This window comes from Drosophila mojavensis, unplaced genomic scaffold (assembly GCF_018153725.1).
Source record: "Drosophila mojavensis isolate 15081-1352.22 unplaced genomic scaffold, ASM1815372v1 contig_80, whole genome shotgun sequence".
In the NCBI taxonomy this organism is placed as follows: Eukaryota; Metazoa; Arthropoda; class Insecta; order Diptera; family Drosophilidae; genus Drosophila; species Drosophila mojavensis.
In genome coordinates, this window is record NW_025318906.1 from 7107980 (window position 1) to 7129242 (window position 21263).

Here is a 21263-nt window from a genome sequence, read left to right on the forward strand (position 1 = left end):
CAAAAATTTAATTTTTGCATTTTATATTTTATAAAGTAATTAGAAATACTTTTTGTGATTTTCTAAGCTAGTTTAATAAGCCAAACGCGACTCGATTAGAAGCGGCAACGAAGATTCGTGTACAATATTAAGTAAAGAAAAATAAAGAAGATTGTTATTTAAACTTATATGCATATTTATTATTTGTTACTATTTACTATTCAGTTTAAGAAATTTTAATTATGTTCGAAGAGCTATTACTTGTTCAAATTACTTTACTCGATAACGATAAATAGTGTACCGATAAGTACTGTGGCGGCAAGCTTAAACCTCATATTTATGCATCATTGCATCGCAATTGGCCGTGCATAGTTGCGCAATTAGAACGATTGCATTTTGTGTAAGACGGCCAATTGCTGATGGAAACTCGTTGCTAACCCAAACCGAGAGCTGAGCTCACTATGATCTGGCCCAACAACAACAGCAATAATCAACCAACAAGCTGCCACTATTGGTGTTGTACATTATAATTTTGTTGTTTTTTTTTTTTTTTTTTTTTGGCCTAAATCTGTAGGCCTTGAGGAAACGTCGAAATCGCTTCGACTTGTTTACTGAGCGCGCGCAGTTGAAGCGGGACTGACTCGAAAACTGCAACACACTGAGAGGCACAAGCACCAACAGCAGCAGCAGTAGAGGCAGAGGTAGAGGCTGAAGCAGACTCAACAATAGAGCGGCCGTCGCGGCGTCGGCAGTGCTGTTTCGTCTTTTGGCCCATACAGATGTGGGCAACGCGTGTGCGTCCGTTATTTTATTATTATTATTGTTGTTTATTATTTAAGCCTTAACTTTTTGCTCGCTGCGCTTGCCCTTTCGTTTCGTTACGTTTCCGAATAACAACAACAGTGTGTTGAATTTTTTCTGATTTGCGCGTTCGCTCCAGAAACAAAAAACAAACAGCTGCACAACACTACAAGAGTAAAGCAGTCGCCGCGTTTTTGATTTCGGCACAGCCAAGAGTGGAGGTTAGTTCGATTGTTGTTGTTATTGCTGGTGCTGGTGGTGCTGCTGCTGCACCTTGCGCAGTCCAGCCCCCTAAGAAACTGCCCACCACTAACTTCCCATTGAGAAACGAACCAAGAATTGCAGTGACTCTGTGTACATGTGTGCGTGAGTGTGAGTGTATGAGCGCTGAGAGCGCGCAGCTGTCTCTGTATGTGTGTGTGTGTGTGTGTGTGTGCGTGTGTATTTTCTTGTTAGAATGCACCTTGTGGTATTTCAAAATCCGAAAATTGCCAAATACAAACGCCTTTCGGAGACTGTTGCGAAATATTCCAGCTGCGCTGAAGGTAAAATTTAGCAACAAGAACAAATACAAGGCCCGTTATTGTCTATTGTTGTTGTTGTTGCTCTTATGAAAATCCATGTGTCTATTTTAGATGCTTTATATATTTGATGAGTATGTATGGCTATTTACAAAGGAATTCTGATTCAGTGTGTGTGTGTGTGTGTGTGTGTGTGTTTGTGCGGCTGTGGGTGTATGTTCTTTATTGTGGATTATGTGGCAGCCAAGGGTATATGACAGCCCCTGGTGCTGCTTCTGGCTTTCCAAAATGTTCCCACACACACACACATACACATGGACACATTAACAGTCTGTGCATTGGCCAACATTTACCTACGTCACGCCCACCTGATTTTCAGTGCAATCGCGTTGGCCCAGTTACGGGCGTGCGCGCGCTCCAAGACAAAATACTCCTACAAGGTCGATTGCCTCTATATATGCTGTATGTATATGTATATGTATGTGTTTATTTCTATACCAGTTTCTAAACTTGCCGCAGCCAGTTTCAATTTCTACTGGGATTATCTGCTGCTGCGCTGCTTGCAGGTGCTGCTGCTGCTGCGACGGCTCACTCATTACGACTATTCGTTTCTGTCCGTCTCTTATACCTTTTCGCATCTGTGTCTATGTGTGTGTGTGAGTTTGATTGTGACATAGAAACCAACTAAGAAGTGTGTGGCAATTCATGCTGCGCGTCTCATGGACAAAGCATATTCACATTTACATATCCACAGGCGAACACACAAAAACACACACACACACATACTCACAGTTGTATGCTTATATATCTTGCTTGCTCTTATTGGCTGCATATGGTTTTCCATTTCAGCACTCAGCACTCAACATTCACACAGACACACACATGCATATATATGCACATTCCCAACAACATTTTGCACCAACTGACGCACACAATTTCCCCCAAATGCACACACGCACACAAACGCACACGCACACAGAGCTTGCAAAAGATCTATCGCATGTAATGAAAACGGGCGCAACTTAGCCTCACGTCTGTCGTCGCCGCCGCCGTCGCCGTCGCCTTCTCTTCTATCTCTTCCTTCTCTTCCTCTGCTTCCCACACCGCTTCCTTCTTCTAACCATGCCGTGTGCCCAATTCGCACATAGACAGCGTGCTTTATGTGCGTGTGTGTGTGTGTGTCAGTGTGCAAAAATGCTCGAAATTGTGCCTGCAAACACAAACACCCGCAACTGCAACTGCTGCTGTTGCTGCTACTGCAACTGCAACTGTGGTGCAATAAACGCAACGCATATTGCGTCGGCGTTGACGTCGCCGTCAACGTTGGCGTTGGATGCGCTGAGTGTTGAGCTGGATGCCCGGATGGTGGCGACAGTCCGAGGTCGCCGCATAGGTAAGCTAAGCAAGCAAATAAAAAAAAAAAATACAACCATCAACAGCACGAGATATAGCAACAACAACAACAACAACAACACACTCTAGTTACTATCGTGCGAATAGGCCGCAGTCGCCGAGCGCTCTTCAGGCCCACTACCAACTAAACCTGTTGACCTAATTTCAAATTCTGCTGCTTGCGCCAGTCAACCGTTGTTGTTGTTGTTGATGGTGGTCGTGTTGCTGCTGCTGCTGCTGCGCTGCCACTGAGAGCTCGAGCGCGCCAACGATTGGCAAATCTTTGCACAGAGGCTGCGTTTCTTAGAGGGGTTGTGAACTGAAGCATATATGTGTCAAATAATTAGCAAATAATTATGCACAGTCAAATATAAATTAAATATAAATAAATAAAAATATATAAATATAAAATTATTGAAATATAATATTTTTAATATAATAAATACATAAATATAAAATTAAAATATATACAAATATGTACCATTATTTTTTTTTAAGCCCCCTTTTTATCTAAACGAAAATGGAGCGGCGACTACGCCACTGGCATTTCCGTCCCAAAACAAAACAGAAACTGAGACTGCCAGTCAGACAGGCAGCAGCAGCAGCAAGAGACGTTCGCTCTGTCTGTCGGTCTGACCGACGCGTCTCTGTCACACACACACACACACACACACACACACACTCGCACACACACAAACAAATTTTGTACTTCCACCAGCTATTGCAGTTTGCTTGGGTTTCAGTTCGTTCGTGCGCGTCGTCGACGCCAGCGCCAATAAGCGGAATAGGCAACGGCAGCGGCAAACGGCATCGAAAATCGGCATCGAAATCGAACGAGAGAGCGAACTGATCGAATAGAATACGCGCGCAGTGAATTTTCGAGGGAGGCGTTGCGCAGGTGTTTCGCGAAAAAAAGAAGGATAAACAATAACAACAACAACAAAAACAAAAAGAAACGAAACAAAACGCATAAACAAATGCAATTGGCAACTAACTAGAACGAAAAGTGATACAACCCATAAATAGAGTGCGCGAATAGGCGTCTAAAGCGTGTGAGTACCAAACACATATCTTTCGGAAGCCCAATAATGTACGTCCCAGTAACCACCACAAGAAATAAAAAATGAAAAAAAAAAAAAAAACAAAAAAATTAAGAATTGCGGTCGCCGCCTGCCCCAATGGGCCGCCGACGCCACCGCAAAATGCTGCTGCTGCTGCTGCTGCTCCACTTGTCGACGCAGTGACGAAACGTATGAGTGTGTGTGTTTGTGTGTGTGTGAGCAGAGAAAATCAAGTGAATCCAAATGAGCGTATAATTAGGTCAGCACAAAAAAAAAAGAAGAAAACAAATTTATACGCCAGCCAGAGTGCCACTTACCAAAGAGAGCGCGAGCATGGTGTGCGGAACGAAACGAAACGAAACGAAACGGGACGGAACGGGACAGCACGGGACATACCATTTGCCATAAATAATTAGAAACTAATTCACGCCGTTTTAATGCAATTTGTGCAGCAATTAGAAACCAATAAGAAAGTTGCGTGTGCATTAAATGTCAATGCACAAGTTTAGGCTTGATATAATTGCGAAAGCAGCTAAACTGTAATTGTATAAATTAAGCTTTTTTGCTGTAGTTGTTAGATGTTAGTGTGCGGTGTTGCACAAAATGAGTAGACTTCAATAATCCCGTGGCGACGACCGACGTTCTTTATTATCAAAAATCAACTAAAGTACAGTGACATAAATTCTTATATCCAAAGCTAGCCCTAAACCCTGATTATGCTGACATTGCATATTTACGCGAGGCATCGCATTACTTCGGGCAACAACATTGTTGCGCGTTGGAGCCACTGCTGCTGTTGTGCAATATCCGCTGGGAACGGCTACATTCATGCTGACGGCGCGTGATCAATCTGAACATTTATGTTTTGCTGGTCGATTGTGTTAACTCCTCCCCCACTTAGATGAATGACGTCCTCGGCTTTCTTGAAACTGTTAATTAATGTTTGAAGATCACGTTGACGTTTGTTCCTCTGATGTCTTTGATAGAGTTTCATCGAAGCGTAGCAGGAGAGTAAAAGGATGGCCACGGTTAGCCCAGATACTATTGGCCTTCTTACTAGCCCTTCCTCTAGTTGAGCAATATCCCGCAGATTTTTTATGCTTATCTTCTGCAGGTATGGCAGGCTTGGTATCTCTTGGTGGTCTGTTATATTTAAGAGCGCAGATACCGCTGGTCCCGGGGATTTCCTCACGTAGTTTTTTTGGTTTTGGTATACGGTGTTGTTTACCTTTATCTTGTCGTCAAAGGTAAGGAGGAACGTCCCTTTTACCATCTGCTCGTTGACTGTAGCTGCTCCGTCGTTGATGATGATTACTCCATCGTCGACTATGGTTAGAGGTTCGAGGTGGCTGGGCCGAGTTGAACAATGTGCGGTGTCACCTGAGTGTAGCTGTTGAGCGCATGTTGTGTAGGGTGACTTCTTGCAGAACGTTATTGTGAGGGCTGTACTACAATTTCCTATTGATATTACATGATTTCCACAGTCAGCTAAATTGTAGTCTTCGGCGAAATTTATTATGATGCCGTTGTGTTGGACAGGGTATACGGTTAATTTTTTACATACTATGCTAGGCTTAGGATATCTTATAATGAAATGTAGAAAATTTTCGCTTAACAAAACTTTAATTTGAGATACTTCCATTAAGTCAGTAATAGTGATATTTATAGAGTGTTCATTAACAATGTTTTTTAAATCAGTGGAATCCAAAATGGAGGGGTTTACAATTCCAACCTTTGCAAGTGTTACTGATAGTATTAAGGTTTTTAACTCTGAGATAATTATTCTATTTCTTGTTAGCAGCGTTTCATATAAATGCTCTGTGTCTACTTGTTTTACTTTTTGTGTTTTTTACTAGGAGGTTTACGGTGTCAGTTAGCTTATTAATTTGTTCCTGCATTTTTGTGTTTATGGTTATCTGCCTATTTTCTGACTCTACAAGTTCATTCTGTGTAAATTTTAGTTTCTCGAAATCATCATGGTCTGGCGTGCCAGCTACGACCTTTAGAACGGTGCCTAGCATATTGATACTCCTAGCATGTCTATGGTGGACATTTACTGTAGCTATTAATGTTTCTATATGTTGTATGTCTGCGTCTAATAACATTCTCATATGTGATCGGGGGAAATGGTTTGCTAATTCTTTCGTATTTTTTACTATTTCTGAGTATAGGGTAAGGTTGGTTGAGTGCTTCAAGTATTGGAAATCCGTCCAAATGGTTACGTATCCGTCCAAGATCGGTATGTAGTCCATGTTAGTATAGTCAGTCAATTTCGCTGTTATCGTTGTAGCAAAAGAAGTATAGTCCAAATCCTAAAAAGATAAAAAAAGGGAATTTAATGTTTTGCCTATCTTAGATTGTCCTTGTGGACCACCCTCCCTTTTATTAAGACTGTTGTCCCCAAGTCTGCGTCAATTTTGCCTTCGTTGTATAGTGGTGTCAGTTTGTTCCCTAAGCGTCTGTTTGTTTTTTCCAAAACTGTGTCGCCTATTTGGAATTGTCTATTGTGTCTTGTTTCGTTTACTCTATTTGTTAGGAGTTGTTGTGCCTTTTGAATTTTATTTCCTATCTCTATTTCGAGTTCTGGGGAGGATGAGTGGATTATATCGATTGGTCGTTTGTCCGTTACTGAGTGAATTGTATTGTTATATTCGATAGTTGCTTGAAGTATCGTTTCAACAGTGTCAGTAATTTTCCTTTGAGCTGTTAGGCATCTTGCAATGTCACCGAGGGTGCTATGGAATCTCTCGACTTGTCCGTTTGATGTACTATGGAGTGGTGGGGCATTTACGATTTGAATGTTATATTGATTGTTTAGCAGAGATTTTATTGTTTCGGACTTTATGGAGGGCTCGTTATCGCAATAGATCGTCTTGGTATGCCGGTAAAAATTTACAAGTTGTAAAATTGCTGATTGTATGTCAATTATTGTCCTTGAAGCGATGGGTTGAACAATTGCAAATTTTGAAAATTTATCTATGCACGTAAGGAAGTATTTTTTATTGGTTGAGTATATGTCTATGTGTAGTATTTCGCCCACATAGGAAGGTATGGGTGTTTCTCCAAGTATTTGTTTTTGTGGGTGACGATTGTACTTAGCTGTTTTACAAATTTTACAATTTGAAACAACTTCGTTCGTTAATTTTGTCATTTTCGGAAAAAATAGTCTTGTAAAATCTGCTTCACATTTTCTTGGGCTGCTCTGTGAGCCCGATTGTGTTCTGTTGCAATTATTTCTTTCTGTTCGTTTTTATCAAAAATGTCATTTACTATGTACTTTGTGTATCGAAATGTTGTTGTTGGAAAAGTTTCTATTAGTTTATGTTGTATGAATGCTAATATTGGTAACTCGCAATGGATTGCATTTACGACATCTTTTTTGACTACATCGCAAACTCTTTTGATTAACGAGTCTCTGTTTGAGAAATGAATTGTATGTCGGATTTTCTTACCAAATAGGATAACTGTACGATCAGAGGCTATATTATTTTCTTCTATTATAATTTGGTTTTGGAAACAGTTGATTGGTTTGTCTGTTGTGTCTATGGTGTATGTGAGCGATATTTCGCTGTGAATTGTGGCTCTGTCTGACTGTACATCGTCCTCTAGGGCATGAATATTATGCCGTGACAGTGCGTCCGCAACGTAGTTCTCCTTCCCTGGCTTGTAATAGATGTTTGCGTTATATTCATCTATAAAAGCTTTCCAACGCCTGATTTTTGCGTTCGGGTTTCGGTCGGATACTGCAAACGTCAGAGGCTGATGGTCCGTAAAGATATTTAAATTTTTTACCCCATATAGATAATTTCGGAGGTTTTTTAAAGCCCAAACTATTGCAAGTAGTTCCCTCTCATTTGTTGCAAAGATAAGCTCTCTATCCTTTAATGTTCTTGATATCATGGTGATTGGTTTTCCACCTTGTGACAGAACTGCCCCAAGACCAGAGGATGAAGCGTCCGTTGTTAAATCAAACGGCTTCTTGTAGTCAGGGTAGAGCAACATTACATTTTCGGATGCAAGAACCTCTTTTAGCTTCTCGAATGCCGCATGTTGACTCTCGTCAAATTTTACTGGAATTTTTTTGGATTGTCCGGCGCTCACTTTGCCATTTTGGCCTTTTAAGATGTCGCTTATAGGTTTTGCTATAGACGCGAAGTCCTTGATGAAACACCTATAGTAGCTTGCCAACCCAAGGAATGATCTGACGTTAAACAAAGTTGTTGGTACTTCATAGTTACGAATCGCTTCAACTTTACTTGGACATGTCTTTATACCATTACTTGAGACTACGAAACCTAGGTATTCTACACTTTCTTTGAAAAAGTGCGACTTTTCTGGTGAAACTCTCATGTTGGCCTCGTATAGTTTATCTAGGACCCAGGCGATATGCTTGACATGGCTTTCCATATTTTCAGAAAAAATGATTACGTCGTCTACGTAAACATAACAAGATTTTCCAATTTGCTCTCTGAGCACATCGTCAATGGCTCTCTGAAAAATACTAGGTGCATTTTTCAAGCCAAAAGGGAGCCTGCAGAACTCATACTTTCCGCTTCCTACAGAAAAGGCTGTTTTTTCTCTATCTTTTTCGGCAAGTAAAATCTGGTGGAATCCGGATTTTAAATCTAGTGTTGTAAAGTACTTTGCTGTGCCTAAGTTGGATAAAATGGAGGCTATATTGGGAATGGGGTATTTGTCATCTATTGTCTTTTTGTTTAGTTTTCTGAAGTCTATAACTAAACGTTTCTTTTTTCTTCCCTGCTCGTCGGTACCTTTTTTTATCTACAACCCACACGGGGTTATTGTATGGTGACTGGGACGGACGTATTATACCGTTTTCTAACAGATCTTGAGTTTCTGTGTTTACGAATTCTGATACGCCCATTGGGTATGGATATAATTTTGAATAAATGGGATTCTCGTCCTCTGTTCTAATAGTTGCAATGACATTTGTATTATACGGAAGCGCTTCATTTGGTTCCGCAAATACTCCTGCTCGGGCTTTGAGCATTGTTTGAAATTCCGTTGTTATAGCCTGAGGGGCTTCTATTTCTTTGACACTTGTGAAATTTACGGCTGGGCATTTTAGAAAGTTAATGGTCTCAGAACCATAGTTTGTTGTTAGTTTCTTATTTTTTGAAGTCTAATAAAACGTTGGTTTGGTTTAGTAGGTCAAGTCCGATTATACCATCGAATGTCGTGAGGTTTGGTAATAAGAAAAATGTTGTCTTGGTATTAAAAAGGTGCATTATGCATTTCTTGTCAACTACGTTGTGGCCATGGATTGATTTTAATCGAAAGGGTTTTTCTACCGGCGTAATATTTTTTAGTTCTTTTAATGGTCTCACGTAATTCTTTGAGGCTCCGGTATCTATTAGCAACTTTATGGTTTTCCCTGCTATCGTTCTCTCTATGAACGGGAGCAGGGATTTATTCCTAAAAAATTGACCTGGTCGTATTCGTCCAATTCATTGTCAACGTCTTCTGTCTCGGTTTCTGCGATCGCTTGGTATTCGCTATTGTCCTGCTCGTATTCTGTATCTTCTGTTCCTAGGTGGTTAACTCTTTGCTGTTTCGGTCCTGTGGAACCGTGCGCTACCGCTGTTTGGTCGTTTGTTTGCCTGTCCCTGGTTATTGTAGTTTTCGTATTGAGTGCGTCGTTGTTGATTTGGCCACTGAGTCTGTTTCGAGAAGGTCGCGTTTTGTTGGTGTTGCGTAGCCTGTCTGAAGCGAGAAGATGAGTCAACGTCCATTGGTTCTACCTGTTCTTGTCGTGGTGAGAATTCTGGTCTTTTGTAGTGTGGGCTTTTTCCTGGTTGGTTGTGTTTTGGGTCTTGAGCTAGAGTCTTGTCTCTGACTTGCTGTCTTTGTTCGATCTTCTGCGCTTTTTCTTCTATACTGCGGGCGAAATTTGTGGCGAACATATAACGTTCATGATTTGACTCAACTTCTTGAGCCAATGCCAATGCAGAGGGAAGATCAATTGGTCTAGCTGAGAATAGGACATCACTTAAGGCCTTCCTGGTTCCTGAGATGAATACTCGCAGGGCGTCTGCTCTATATTTCTCATTTAGCGAAGAGGCAACGGTGGTGTCGTAGGTCATGATTGTCTTATTTATAAGTAAAGTCAGTTTCTTTTCTACCTCGTCGTAGTACTGCAGTAGTGTCAAATTTCCTTGGCGGAGTGTTGACATCTCCTGTTCAATTAAGTATATCGGTCGTTTGTCGGAGTACGTGAAATCTAACCGATTTATAATGGCCTTAAAATTTAGAGGAGTGTCGAAAGAAGAGAGTACCATATCAGCAGCGTTCTTAATTTTGTTTCTTAATATTCCCAAAGCTTGATAATGCTTTGAGCTACCATCGTATTTCTCATATACCTTGTATGCGATATGCGCAGCCTTTCTCCAAGATACATAAGTTTCGCTTTTTCCTTCAAAGTCCGGGAGGGACTTCATGATGTCAAGGGTTTCGTTGCAAATAACACCTATTTTGATTTCTGCCTCCTTGAAAGTTTCTACCTCGGGTGCGCTAACCTGTACTGAATTTATACGTTGTTCAATTTCGTTTAATTTTCTATCAAAGCTATCTTTTTGAGCAGCTAAAGCGCTTGCGACTGCGCCTTCTACTATAGCTTTTAATTGATCTGAATTCAAAGCCATTTTTAAATTTTCTGTGTTGTAAATTTTTCGAAAATTTGTTATTAAATCTTGTATTTCACTATCACTCATAGGGCAAGTAAAGACAGGGAATTTTGCGTGCTGCGTTTTTTGTTATTAATAATTAATATTTAAAGGTTGAAATTGTATTTTTATTTGTTTTTACTCCTTAATTTCTTTTTTTGCAATGAACACTCTACTCACATGTTCTTATATTATGTTAGTAGACTGTATGTTGTGTGTTTCTTCGCTGATGAGCCGCTTCGTGGTGGGTGTCTTCGCTGCGTACTGCTTCGTCTAATGCTGCTTTCTTTTTTTCTTTTTTCGTTTTGGTTATGCGTTTTAGTTGTCTTGCTGTTTTTTTTGCACTTGTGGGGTATTTATCTCACTGAATGCTTGTTTTAATCGAAGTTTTAATTTCGTTTTTTTTTTTTTTTGTTTTTTGGGTTCGTTTCGGTTGGGCGCCAATTAAGCTTTTTGCTGTAGTTGTTAGATGTTAGTGTGCGGTGTTGCACAAAATGAGTAGACTTCAATAATCCCGTGGCGACGACCGACGTTCTTTATTATCAAAAATCAACTAAAGTACAGTGACATAAATTCTTATATCCAAAGCTAGCCCTAAACCCTGATTATGCTGACATTGCATATTTACGCGAGGCATCGCATTACTTCGGGCAACAACATTGTTGCGCGTTGGAGCCACTGCTGCTGTTGTGCAATATCCGCTGGGAACGGCTACATTCATGCTGACGGCGCGTGATCAATCTGAACATTTATGTTTTGCTGGTCGATTGTGTTAACTTATATATAAAATATATAAATACATAGCTTATATATTTAAAAGCAAATGCAGCAACAACAACAACAATACGTAAACAAAAATGCTGCATGCCGCCTGCCCAGTTGGATATTTCGCGCTCTCACTTAAATTACGCTCACGCGCCTGCTCTCTCTGGCACTCTCTCCCGCTCCCACTCTCTCTCACACATTTCTTACTCTCTTTTTTGTTTGGACGCGCTCTCTTTTGCTCTTGGCGCTCAGCTGAGCAACGCTGCCCACAATTGAACTATTTTTTATGCCTCTTTCTTGCCTGCTTTTCTTGGCTGTTGTTGTAGCTGTTTGTTGCTGTTGTTTTTGTTGCTGTTGCCATTTGCTTGTTGGCCGTGGCAAGTGTTTCGCAATGTGCGCGGCGGCTGCTGTTGCTGCTGCTGCTGCTGCAGCAAATGAAATCATCGCTGCGGCAGTTGTTGTTGCTGTTGTTGTTGCTGCTGCTGCTGCTGCTGGCATTGATGTTGGGAGGGAAATTCCTGTTCCACTTTCTATTATGGGAGTAACGTCGCTGCCGGCGTCGCTGCTGACTTCGCTGTCAACGCTCGTTGTAATAAAAGCAGCGACAGCAGCAGCAGCAAAAGTAGCAAAAGAGCACGTAGCATTTAACTGTGTCACCGTGGAAAGTGGTTTCACATCGTCTGTCCCACTGTCCCGCTGTCCCACTGTCCCGCCGTCCCACTGTTCCGTCTGTTTGTCGTCTCGTGTGCCTGTTTGTTCTTGTTCTTTAAGCACATGTCACACACACACACACACACACACACACACAGTAATGCGCGCACATATAGATATGTATGTATGTACATGATCCAATCAGAAACCAACTCAAGCTTAGACTTATTGGGCGCAGCGTTTTTAGGGTACGCACAAACCAACCTAGTTGGTTGGACTTGTATTTAATGAGCAACGCAAAGGGTCTAATTAGAGCTAAAATGTTCATCTGCTATGCTGCTATATTTAGATTCAAACCGCTTCTATGCTGATAAAAATAAACAATAGATAAGCATATTAAATAAAAGTATTACATAAATAAAAATAGTAATTCGTTATGCAGCTATGCATTCATCTAGTAACATTTGCAAGTTTGTAGAAATCAAATCCAATCAACTCCCATTCAAACGCCAATTGGAACTCGCAGCTCTCAACCTGGAAATCCATTCAAAGCTAGCTTCGCCTTATTAGAACCAACATACAAATTTGCAAGCCCAACTAGAACGTGTGCCTGATTGGACACGGCGCCTACAGAGGAACGTTTTGGGAATGGTTCATTGATTTGCGGTCTAATGAAAGCAAGGCATGCCAAAGCGAAGACGCAAAACATAAGCAAAAACAAAACCAAACGCAAACACAAAAACAACAACAAAATCACAGCTCGACCGACTGACTCATTTTCTTTGAGCATGAATGGGGGCAAAAGCACAGTGAAGGGGCGTAGAGGAAGGGGGCCTCCGGCGAGCGGGTGTGGGGTATTGGGAAGAGGTACGACCTCATCTTGATGCCACTAGAAAACCGGTAGGTGAATGCTGTTAAGGTCAAATCGGTTATGCGAGTGTCTGCTGCGTGCATATGATTAAACCAACAACAACAGCTAAACAAAAGATTTATCAAAATTCAATTTGAATTTGAATTCGAATTCGAAAGACAGGCAGCGCTGGCGTCGACGTCGACGTCATTAAGGGCTCTCAAATTGTTCCAATTATGTCGCGGCGCTGCTTAGGCAGTGCGTGCGTCTGTATGTGCATGTGTGTGAATGCATGGCTCTCTCTCTCTCTCTCTGCTTGTGCGTGTGTGTGTGTGTGCACGCTCTCATTTTGGCAAGCTACGCTGAGATTTGTTTTTGCTTTTCATTTTAAAGTTCGCCAATTGGGAGCAGCGCACGAAAATGCGGGACATCCCAAGCGTGCGTCGCAGTTGGCGTCGCTGTCGCTGTCGCTGCTGCAGCAGCAGCAGCTGCTGCTGTTGTCGTTTGACCCAGTTGCTCTCGAAAAACTTGACCCAATGACTCCATTGGGCAGCTAACTAGCTTAACTAGCCAACTATTATAAATACTCTCGCATTTTTAATGCCCAAGCGCCAAAAATAAAAACTAAAATAAAGAAGAAACAACAGCAACAAAAACACCTAAGCAACTCATAATTAACCATACGCAAAGGCAACAACTATTGGTGTGCGTATGTGCGTATGTGTGTGCCTGTGTGTGCGTGTGCTTGTATTTGCTCCCTTTGACTCCACTTAAAGCAAAGAAGAGGCAGAAGAAGCAGGCGCAAAATCTAATGCGCGAACCTGAGACACTCTAACTGTTCGATCTGATAAGATTGTGCAAGCCTATAAGACTTATCATGTTTGACTTATTGGAATTGCTTTATTTGCGAATTCTCTGTTTGGAATTTCTTTATTTGCGAATTCTAGTAGAAATTCGGCTATCTTGTAATATGCAGCAATTGAGAACCATTTGGGAAGTTGGAAATTCATTGAATTTAACCGAAGGCGAAGATTTAATGCACTCTATAAATTATTTATTAAAATTGAAATAAAAATAAAATATTGCACATGGCATATGTATGAAGTATGCAAATGTGAAATAGAAGTTGAGCTAACGATTTTTGTAATGCGGGAAAATTTAGAAAAAAAATCCTATTTAAACGTGATGACCATTGAATGCTTTGCATTAGCAAAATGTTTGTATATGAGAAATATTATATTTTAATATTAATTGCATAATTATTTACTATAAGCAAGATTCTGCTTCAGTGATATCTCTGGCTCGCACTCGCTCCAGCTATCCAAATAAATTTGGAAGATTTTGTAATTCTAGCTTTAAGAGCAGTTCATTTCTGGATATCTGAACATAAGTTGTGGGAATCGAATGCTTTATTCAATGTGGATTTTATGCATATTTCGTTATTTCTAGATAGTTGAGATTCATAGAAAGTTTATTTGATTTTTCATACAAAGATAAAACAACGTATTTGTATATAGTTTTCTTATATGTAGATCATTTTGGTTGTCTTTAAATTTACTGAGATATTTGCCAATGAATTGAATATCTTTATATGTATCCAGATAAATAATTAATGATACATCTATATGCTTTTATATTTCTATGTCTATGCATACATTTATCTATCCACATATATCCATATATATGTATCTGCATATGCCATCTAAAATATGTGCTCTTCAAGTTCAACTTTATAACAAATTAAATGAATTTCTTGTGAAATGTGCAACAAAAGTATTTAAAAAACTTTGAATACCCGTCCAATGGCAAGGGCATCAAATAAACCAAACCGAATGAAACCTGTTATAATGAATAAAACCTTTTTATATTGTAATTATTTTTTACATATTTCGGCTTTTTTTTTTATTATATATTTTTTTGAGGGCGCAAAAGTGAAGAGATTTACATAAAAGTTGGCACTCGGATTATTTAGGCCTAAAAACTAAAACTTTTGAAATGCCCCCAATTTGCATGATGATGTACTCTATATGATGTATGTGTGTGTGTGTGTGGGTGTGTGTGTGTGTATGCACATATGTGTTTGGCTTTGCTTGGGAGTCTTGTCTGCTCGATTGTCCCTGGCTTTTGTGAACTGGCTAATGCTAATGCAGATATACATATATTTATACATATGTATATATATGTATATGTATATATGTATATACACTTATATATCTCAATATACATATATCTACATTCATTTCAAGGTCGCAATTTGTTATGTTAAAATTCGTTTTGGTTTGTGAGGCTTCAAGCAAAAACAAAAACAAAAGCAAAAGCAAAAGCAAGAGCAAAAAAAAAAAAACAGAAAAAAAAAAACAAAATCCATCCCAACTTTGACCTATTGAAGAGACGCAGCTGTAGACGCGCTCAGACTTAGAATGCAGCTGTATCTCAGTAAATGTATCTGTAGCTTGTAAATGTAACTGTAGCTGAGTAACCACATGTATCTGTGTGTGTGTGTGTGTGTGTGTGTGTGTCTCTGTGCCCACCTGCCCGACCAAGCCAATTGGCCTCAATAACTTTGGTATTTTCATGCAACGTGGCGAACGCCCAAAAATGGCTTTTTTTTTGCAGCCCAACTTAACTGTACATAGACAGATATATATACAACATATATATACATACATATAGCTATACATATCTATCTACACCCATATCCATATATCTCTGTATAACTCTACATGTTTTGGCTTGTTCTTGGCCAATTTGTTGCATTGGCTCTAAACATTGGTCAAAACCTCTCCAGATGCTGACCCCGATTCGATTGCTTTTTGTTTCGATGCCCGCCCATAGGCAGCCAGGCGGGCATATTAGTTGACTGGCTTTGCGTGTTCGCCGCCCTTCACCTGGTTTTCCACTATGGGAAGCTAAACATTTGCTGAACTTCGAGTTGGAAGAGAGAAACTTTCTACATTATATATTGATATATTGATATACTCTATAGTCGTGTATAGCCCAGACTTATGAATACCATTCGTTATGGCTATGGTCTTGGAACTAGACAGCTTAGCTTGTATACGCTATGGATGGGAGCTCTAAATATTTAAATACACAACGTTTTTAGTATGTTGCCTGAACTAGTTCACTAGTGGAACTGGTTCATTTCGGGAATTAGTTCTTGTATAAATTTATTCATTTTGTGTTTCATTCTTATTTCTGTGCGCTTTTCATAGTTATTGTTGATAATCTGTTAGTTCTTTAACTAGTTCACAATTTGAATTTATACATTTTGTGTTTCATTCTCATTGGTTTTCGCTTTCCATAGTTCATATTGGGAAGTAGCTAATTCTGGTTATAAATTCATTTTGAAATTTATTTATTTTCATTCATGCTTCATTTTCATTTGTTTAAGAACTAGTTCATTTTGGTAACCTGTTAATTTTTAAATTTATACAGTTTGTGTTTCACTCTCATTTGCTAGCGCTTGTGTTGAGAAGTATTTCATTTTGAGAACTAGTTCATTTTGAGAACTAGTTCATTTTGCGAACTAGTTCATTTTGCGAACTAGTTCATTTTAGTAACTAGTTCATATATTTAATTTATTCTTATTTGACTCTAAGTATATACGAAAAAATCAATAACAATAGCAACAAATATGTTCCCTCTCTTTCCATAACCTTTGTGAACTAGTTCCAAAGTAGTTTAACGCTCTAGCTCAGCAACTACAAGAGCTAAAGAGCTGAAATTTTGTATGCAACTGAATCGTACCCTTAGCCACAAATCTATATATATAAACTTTGTCCAACTGGATATCCTTCGCTATACTCCTCTAATCTCGGCCCTCTCCTCACTCTTGCAGATGGCCGAAGCAGGGATAAGCACAGCAGCCAGCGGCATGGAGCTGGCCCTCAAAGACACCAATCACAATGTGGCTGGCCTAATCGTGGACATGACCCCGACGACGGCCGCCCTGCTGCACCACAATGCGCTGGCGCTGCGCAGCCTGAAGGAGGCGGCCAACGAGACGGATCTGCAGGAGTCGCCGCGTTCACTGGCCACGACACCGACGCCGACGCCAACAAATCTGAGCACGGCGCCCCACTCGCCGCCCATGACATTCCGTTGCGAACGCTGCGAGAACTTTGAGACGAGCTCGCGGGCGTCGCTGCTGCTGCACGTGGTGCAGTGCCTGGCCGGGCAGGTGGTGGCGGTGCGGCTGAAGAGCGAGCAGAGCGACGAGCCGGAGAACATGAGCGTCAGTCACATGGACAGCTGCAAGCAGGAGCTGGCCACAACAGAGGCATCTGCTGCATCGGCCGCGGCAGCGGCTGCGGCAGCAGCAGCGGCAGCGGCGTCAGCGTCAGCATCGGGAACTGGCGCCGGCTCGAGCTCCTCGGCCAGCTCCTCGCCGGCGGGCAACTCGTCGTCGTCGTCGTCGCGCAAGGTCTTCGAGTGCGACGTGTGCAACATGAAGTTCTCCAACGGCGCCAACATGCGCCGCCACAAGATGCGGCACACGGGCGTCAAGCCGTACGAGTGCCGCGTCTGCCAGAAGCGCTTCTTCCGCAAGGATCACCTGGCGGAGCACTTTACGACGCACACGAAAACGCTGCCCTATCACTGTCCCATCTGCAATCGCGGATTCCAGCGCCAGATCGCGATGCGCGCCCACTTCCAGAACGAGCACGTGGGCCAGCACGATCTGGTCAAGACGTGTCCGTTGTGCAGCTATCGCGCCGGCTCCATGAAGTCCCTGAGGATACATTTCTTCAATCGGCATGGCATCGACCTGGACAATCCGGGTCCGGGTGGCACCTCCTCGCTGCTGCTGGCCCTCGAATCGCAGGCGTCGGCGGCGGCCGCAGCAGCGGCAGCGGCAGCAGCGGCCGCAAGCTATGCACAGCCCCAGGTGGGTCAGGTGGGTCAGCCGACGCTGGCGCCGGCCCAGGTGGGGCAATCGCAGGTGGCGGCCAGCCATCAGAGCGATAGCGGTGAATCGATGCGATCGTTGGAGAATGCCACGCCTCCCATGCACTTTCTGACGCCCCACGTGGAGATCTCAACGCTCAGCGAGAGCGGCAATACGGAGCTGTTCAATGTAAGCGCCATCTACAGTTCAAGTTTCCCATTCACATGCGATCCATCTTTGGCTCATGGGCTTTTAGCTTATTTGCGTTTTGCGTGAATCTTTTCTTCAACAGGGCAACAACAACAACAACAATAACAACAACACAAATACCAACAACAACAACCACTGCAGCAACAGCAACAACAACAACAACAACAACAACAGTAGCTCAACTGAACCGGATTCAAAGGAACATTCACTGCTCCTCGCCCCCCAAGAGCTGCCGATGGACTGCAAGGCCACGCCCATCACATCGAGCAGCGGCTCTAACAAGAGCCACGCCCATCTGCATCATCAGCTTCCACACCATCATCATCACCATCATCACGAGAATCACATAACGCCTTCGATTAGTCTAATACCCATCAAACAGGTGAGCAAATGATATCAGTGGATAAAATTTCCAATTAAATTTTGTATCTTCCTCTTTTAATTCATATTCGCAGGAGCCGGTGTCGCTGGAGGAGGCGGCGGCGGACAAGAAGGAGTCGCTGAATGGTGATGCCAATAGCGATACGGAAAGTGCTGCCAATAACAACAACAACAACAACAACAGCAGCAGCAATAACAACAACAACAACAATTGCAGCAGCAACAACAACAACAACAACAGAGTCACCTCATTGATCAAGGTAGATGAATATAGGGAATATGGAGGGTAATCGAGAGGGAATTACCTTCTATTAGATAATTCTAATAATGGGTATTCAAATGATATCAAATGAGTGCTTAAAGGGTGTTTGTGAAATAGTTTGAGAGCAATTGTATAAGAAAAACAAATCTGTTACTTAAAGTAGGCAGACAGCTACAAGCAATAGCTCTAAAACTGTAAAGTTCACTGGCAGCTAAAGCAAATTTGTGTAGCCTATGAGAGCAGTCAAGCGTGTGCAATTCAAACTGTAACAGGCTAAGCTGTGACTCCTAAACTGTTGTCTCTTTGAACATCACTTTGTAAACTGTGACTACTAAAATTGTGTGACCTTACACGGGGAAAATAAAATACAAAACTATTGATAATAGAATACAGTTGAAACACAATTCATCGGCTCTCAAACTGTAGTATTATATTAGTGATCTTGCTGGCTTGGGGTGGGCTAAGGGCGTTTGCTTCATTTCAGTTTTTAGTCTCCGTTTGAAAGTCACAAATAAAGTCAGGAAAGTCACAATTTATGAAGTCACATTCACATTTTAGAATCACTGTCACTTAAAGCAACAGTTTGAGAGGCTTTGTGCTTGGCTCTCATGCTGAGCGTTTAATTTGTCGTAGACGAAAACACTTTGAGTGGGACTTATGTCCAAGCCACGCCCACTGCAAGCACTCGCATTGATATCTAATTAGACTCTAATTGGATAATATATATAATACAGATGCACTCTTTAAGTTAGCGCGACTAAATAAATCATTTCTGTTCTCCCTAACCTTTTCTTATTCTTCTTCCTATTCTTTTGCACTCACTCTCCCGTTTACTATCTCTCGCTGCCTTGCTTCTTCTTTTCACTCTTACACTCTTCTCTCCTTTTCGTTCTTACACTCCCATTTACTCCTCTTTAACTCTCTCTCTCTCTTTCACTCTCTCTCTCTTTCACTCTCTCTCTCTTTCACCATCTCTCTCTTTCACTCTCTCTCTACCTCTGTCATTCATTTTCTGACTCTCTCTCTCTCTCTTTCGCTCTTTCGCTCTTTGTCATTATCGCTCTCTGTCAATTACTATCTTTTCTCTTTCTCTCTCTTTCACCATCTCTCCTTTGTCTTTCACTCATCATTTCTCTTCTCTCTTCTTCCACCTCTCCCCGCCCTTAGGTTTCGCCCTTGAAGTCACTTCTGCGTGAGGATCTGAAGCGTCGCATTTGCGCCAAGGCCAACAATCGCATCACCCGGAATGCCACGCCGCTGGAGCACGAGCTGCAGCAGACGATGCTGAATGGGGCGGGCGGTGGTGCGAGTGGCGCCTCGGTGGGTGGCAGCACGGCCAGCACGCCCACAACGCCAGCGGGCGGCACACACAACGGCAGCCAGAGCTCCACGCCCATTTGCAATGGGACGATCACGTCGTCCGGGCAGGAGAGCGACCTCCAGCTGAATCGGAAACTGATTCTCACCTGCCATTTCTGTGGCATCGAGTTCCCCGACGAGACGCTCTACTTCCTGCACAAGGGCTGCCACTGCGAGAGCAATCCCTGGAAGTGCAACATCTGCGGGGAGCAGCTCAACAATGTGTACGAGTTCAATGCGCATCTGCTTAGCAAGAGCCATCAATAGCAGCCACAGTTTGGCAGCCACTGACACAGTTTGGCAGCCAATTAGTTGAATAGTAGACGTAATAAGGAAAGATATATACATACATACATACATATATATGTATATATATGTATACAGAATTGCATATATATACAGTTTGACAGCCACTGATGCAGAAGACGTAGATATATCCAAACGTTGACAGTTTGAGTGCAATTGACAGCTTACGATAAATCTAGACAAATATGGGCAGAGGTACACGTATAGTAAACAACAGTTTGACAGTCACTGACAAAGAATATGCAACCAAAATAGAATAAACGCTTATCTTATGTTACAGTTTAACAGCCACTGACAGTCATCTTCTATGTAGAGGCAGAAGCAAAGAGATAGATCCAAGGCAAGAATTTGGCATGCGCTACAGTTTGACATTCACTGACAGCTGACACTCAACTTAACAGAATCTTCCATATTTTAAGCAGATATTAATCGGCTCTATATAAAGAAATTCTAGAAAAAACGTAGCTGGCACTGCAGTTTGACAGCCACTGACAAACGATATATCTAACAGCTCAATAAAGGCGGCATCAGTGCAAAAGAAGAAGAACAAGCAGCAAAGGGTGAAGAAATCAATAAATAATACACGCTAGTTTAAAAGTTTATTAAAAATAAAACAAAAAAACAAAAATGTTTATACAACATAAAAAAAAAAAAAAATACAAGAAACAATGAGAGCTACGTAGTTACCTAATCCCACACAAACAAGAAGAAGAAGAAGAGCAGCAGCAGCAGCTGAGAAGAAAAGTTGAGCAAACTCACAGTTTGAGAGTTCTTCAAAAGAGTTATCAATAGAGTTGATAGGAAGAACTAGAAAAAGTTATAAAACCCATGCGTAAATCCTGTTATGTAGTCTTAATTAAAGCAAATTTTTTAGTCTATAGTCGAGTGTAGGAAAGAAAAACAAAACAAGAAAAAACCAGTAAGGAAAAGAGAAGGCAATAAATTAAACAGCCAGTTTAACTGGCAGATGTTTTTAGTGCATGCCGCCAACGCCAGAGGGCGCTCTTCTTTTGTAAAACTTAGGCATTTCTTCGATATATACAAACAAGCAGCTAGACAAGACAACAGATATACATATATACAGATCAAATATATATATATAGGTATATATAGGTATACAGTCTATATAGTATGTCTGTGCACACTTTTGT

General features: G+C 41.5%; 1 protein-coding gene across 4 annotated transcripts; it reads left to right on the plus strand.

Moving 5' to 3' along the window:
- Positions 1–691: 691 nt before the first annotated feature.
- Positions 692–21013, plus strand: LOC6578999 (1-phosphatidylinositol 3-phosphate 5-kinase). 4 transcript variants are annotated; one of them, XM_032730040.2, is made up of 5 exons: positions 692–1001; positions 16545–17783; positions 17887–18186; positions 18260–18445; positions 19615–21013. In XM_032730040.2, the coding sequence occupies exons 2-5, from the start codon at positions 16545–16547 to the stop codon at positions 20071–20073; spliced, it is 2184 nt and encodes a 727-aa protein (XP_032585931.1). In that variant the 5' UTR covers positions 692–1001; the 3' UTR covers positions 20074–21013. The 4 variants fall into 4 exon arrangements, with proteins under 4 accessions (XP_032585931.1, XP_032585934.1, XP_032585933.1 ...); XM_032730043.2 differs by lacking the exon at positions 692–1001 and adding an exon at positions 1890–2694; XM_032730042.2 differs by lacking the exon at positions 692–1001 and adding an exon at positions 3247–3783.
- Positions 21014–21263: the final 250 nt, after the last annotated feature.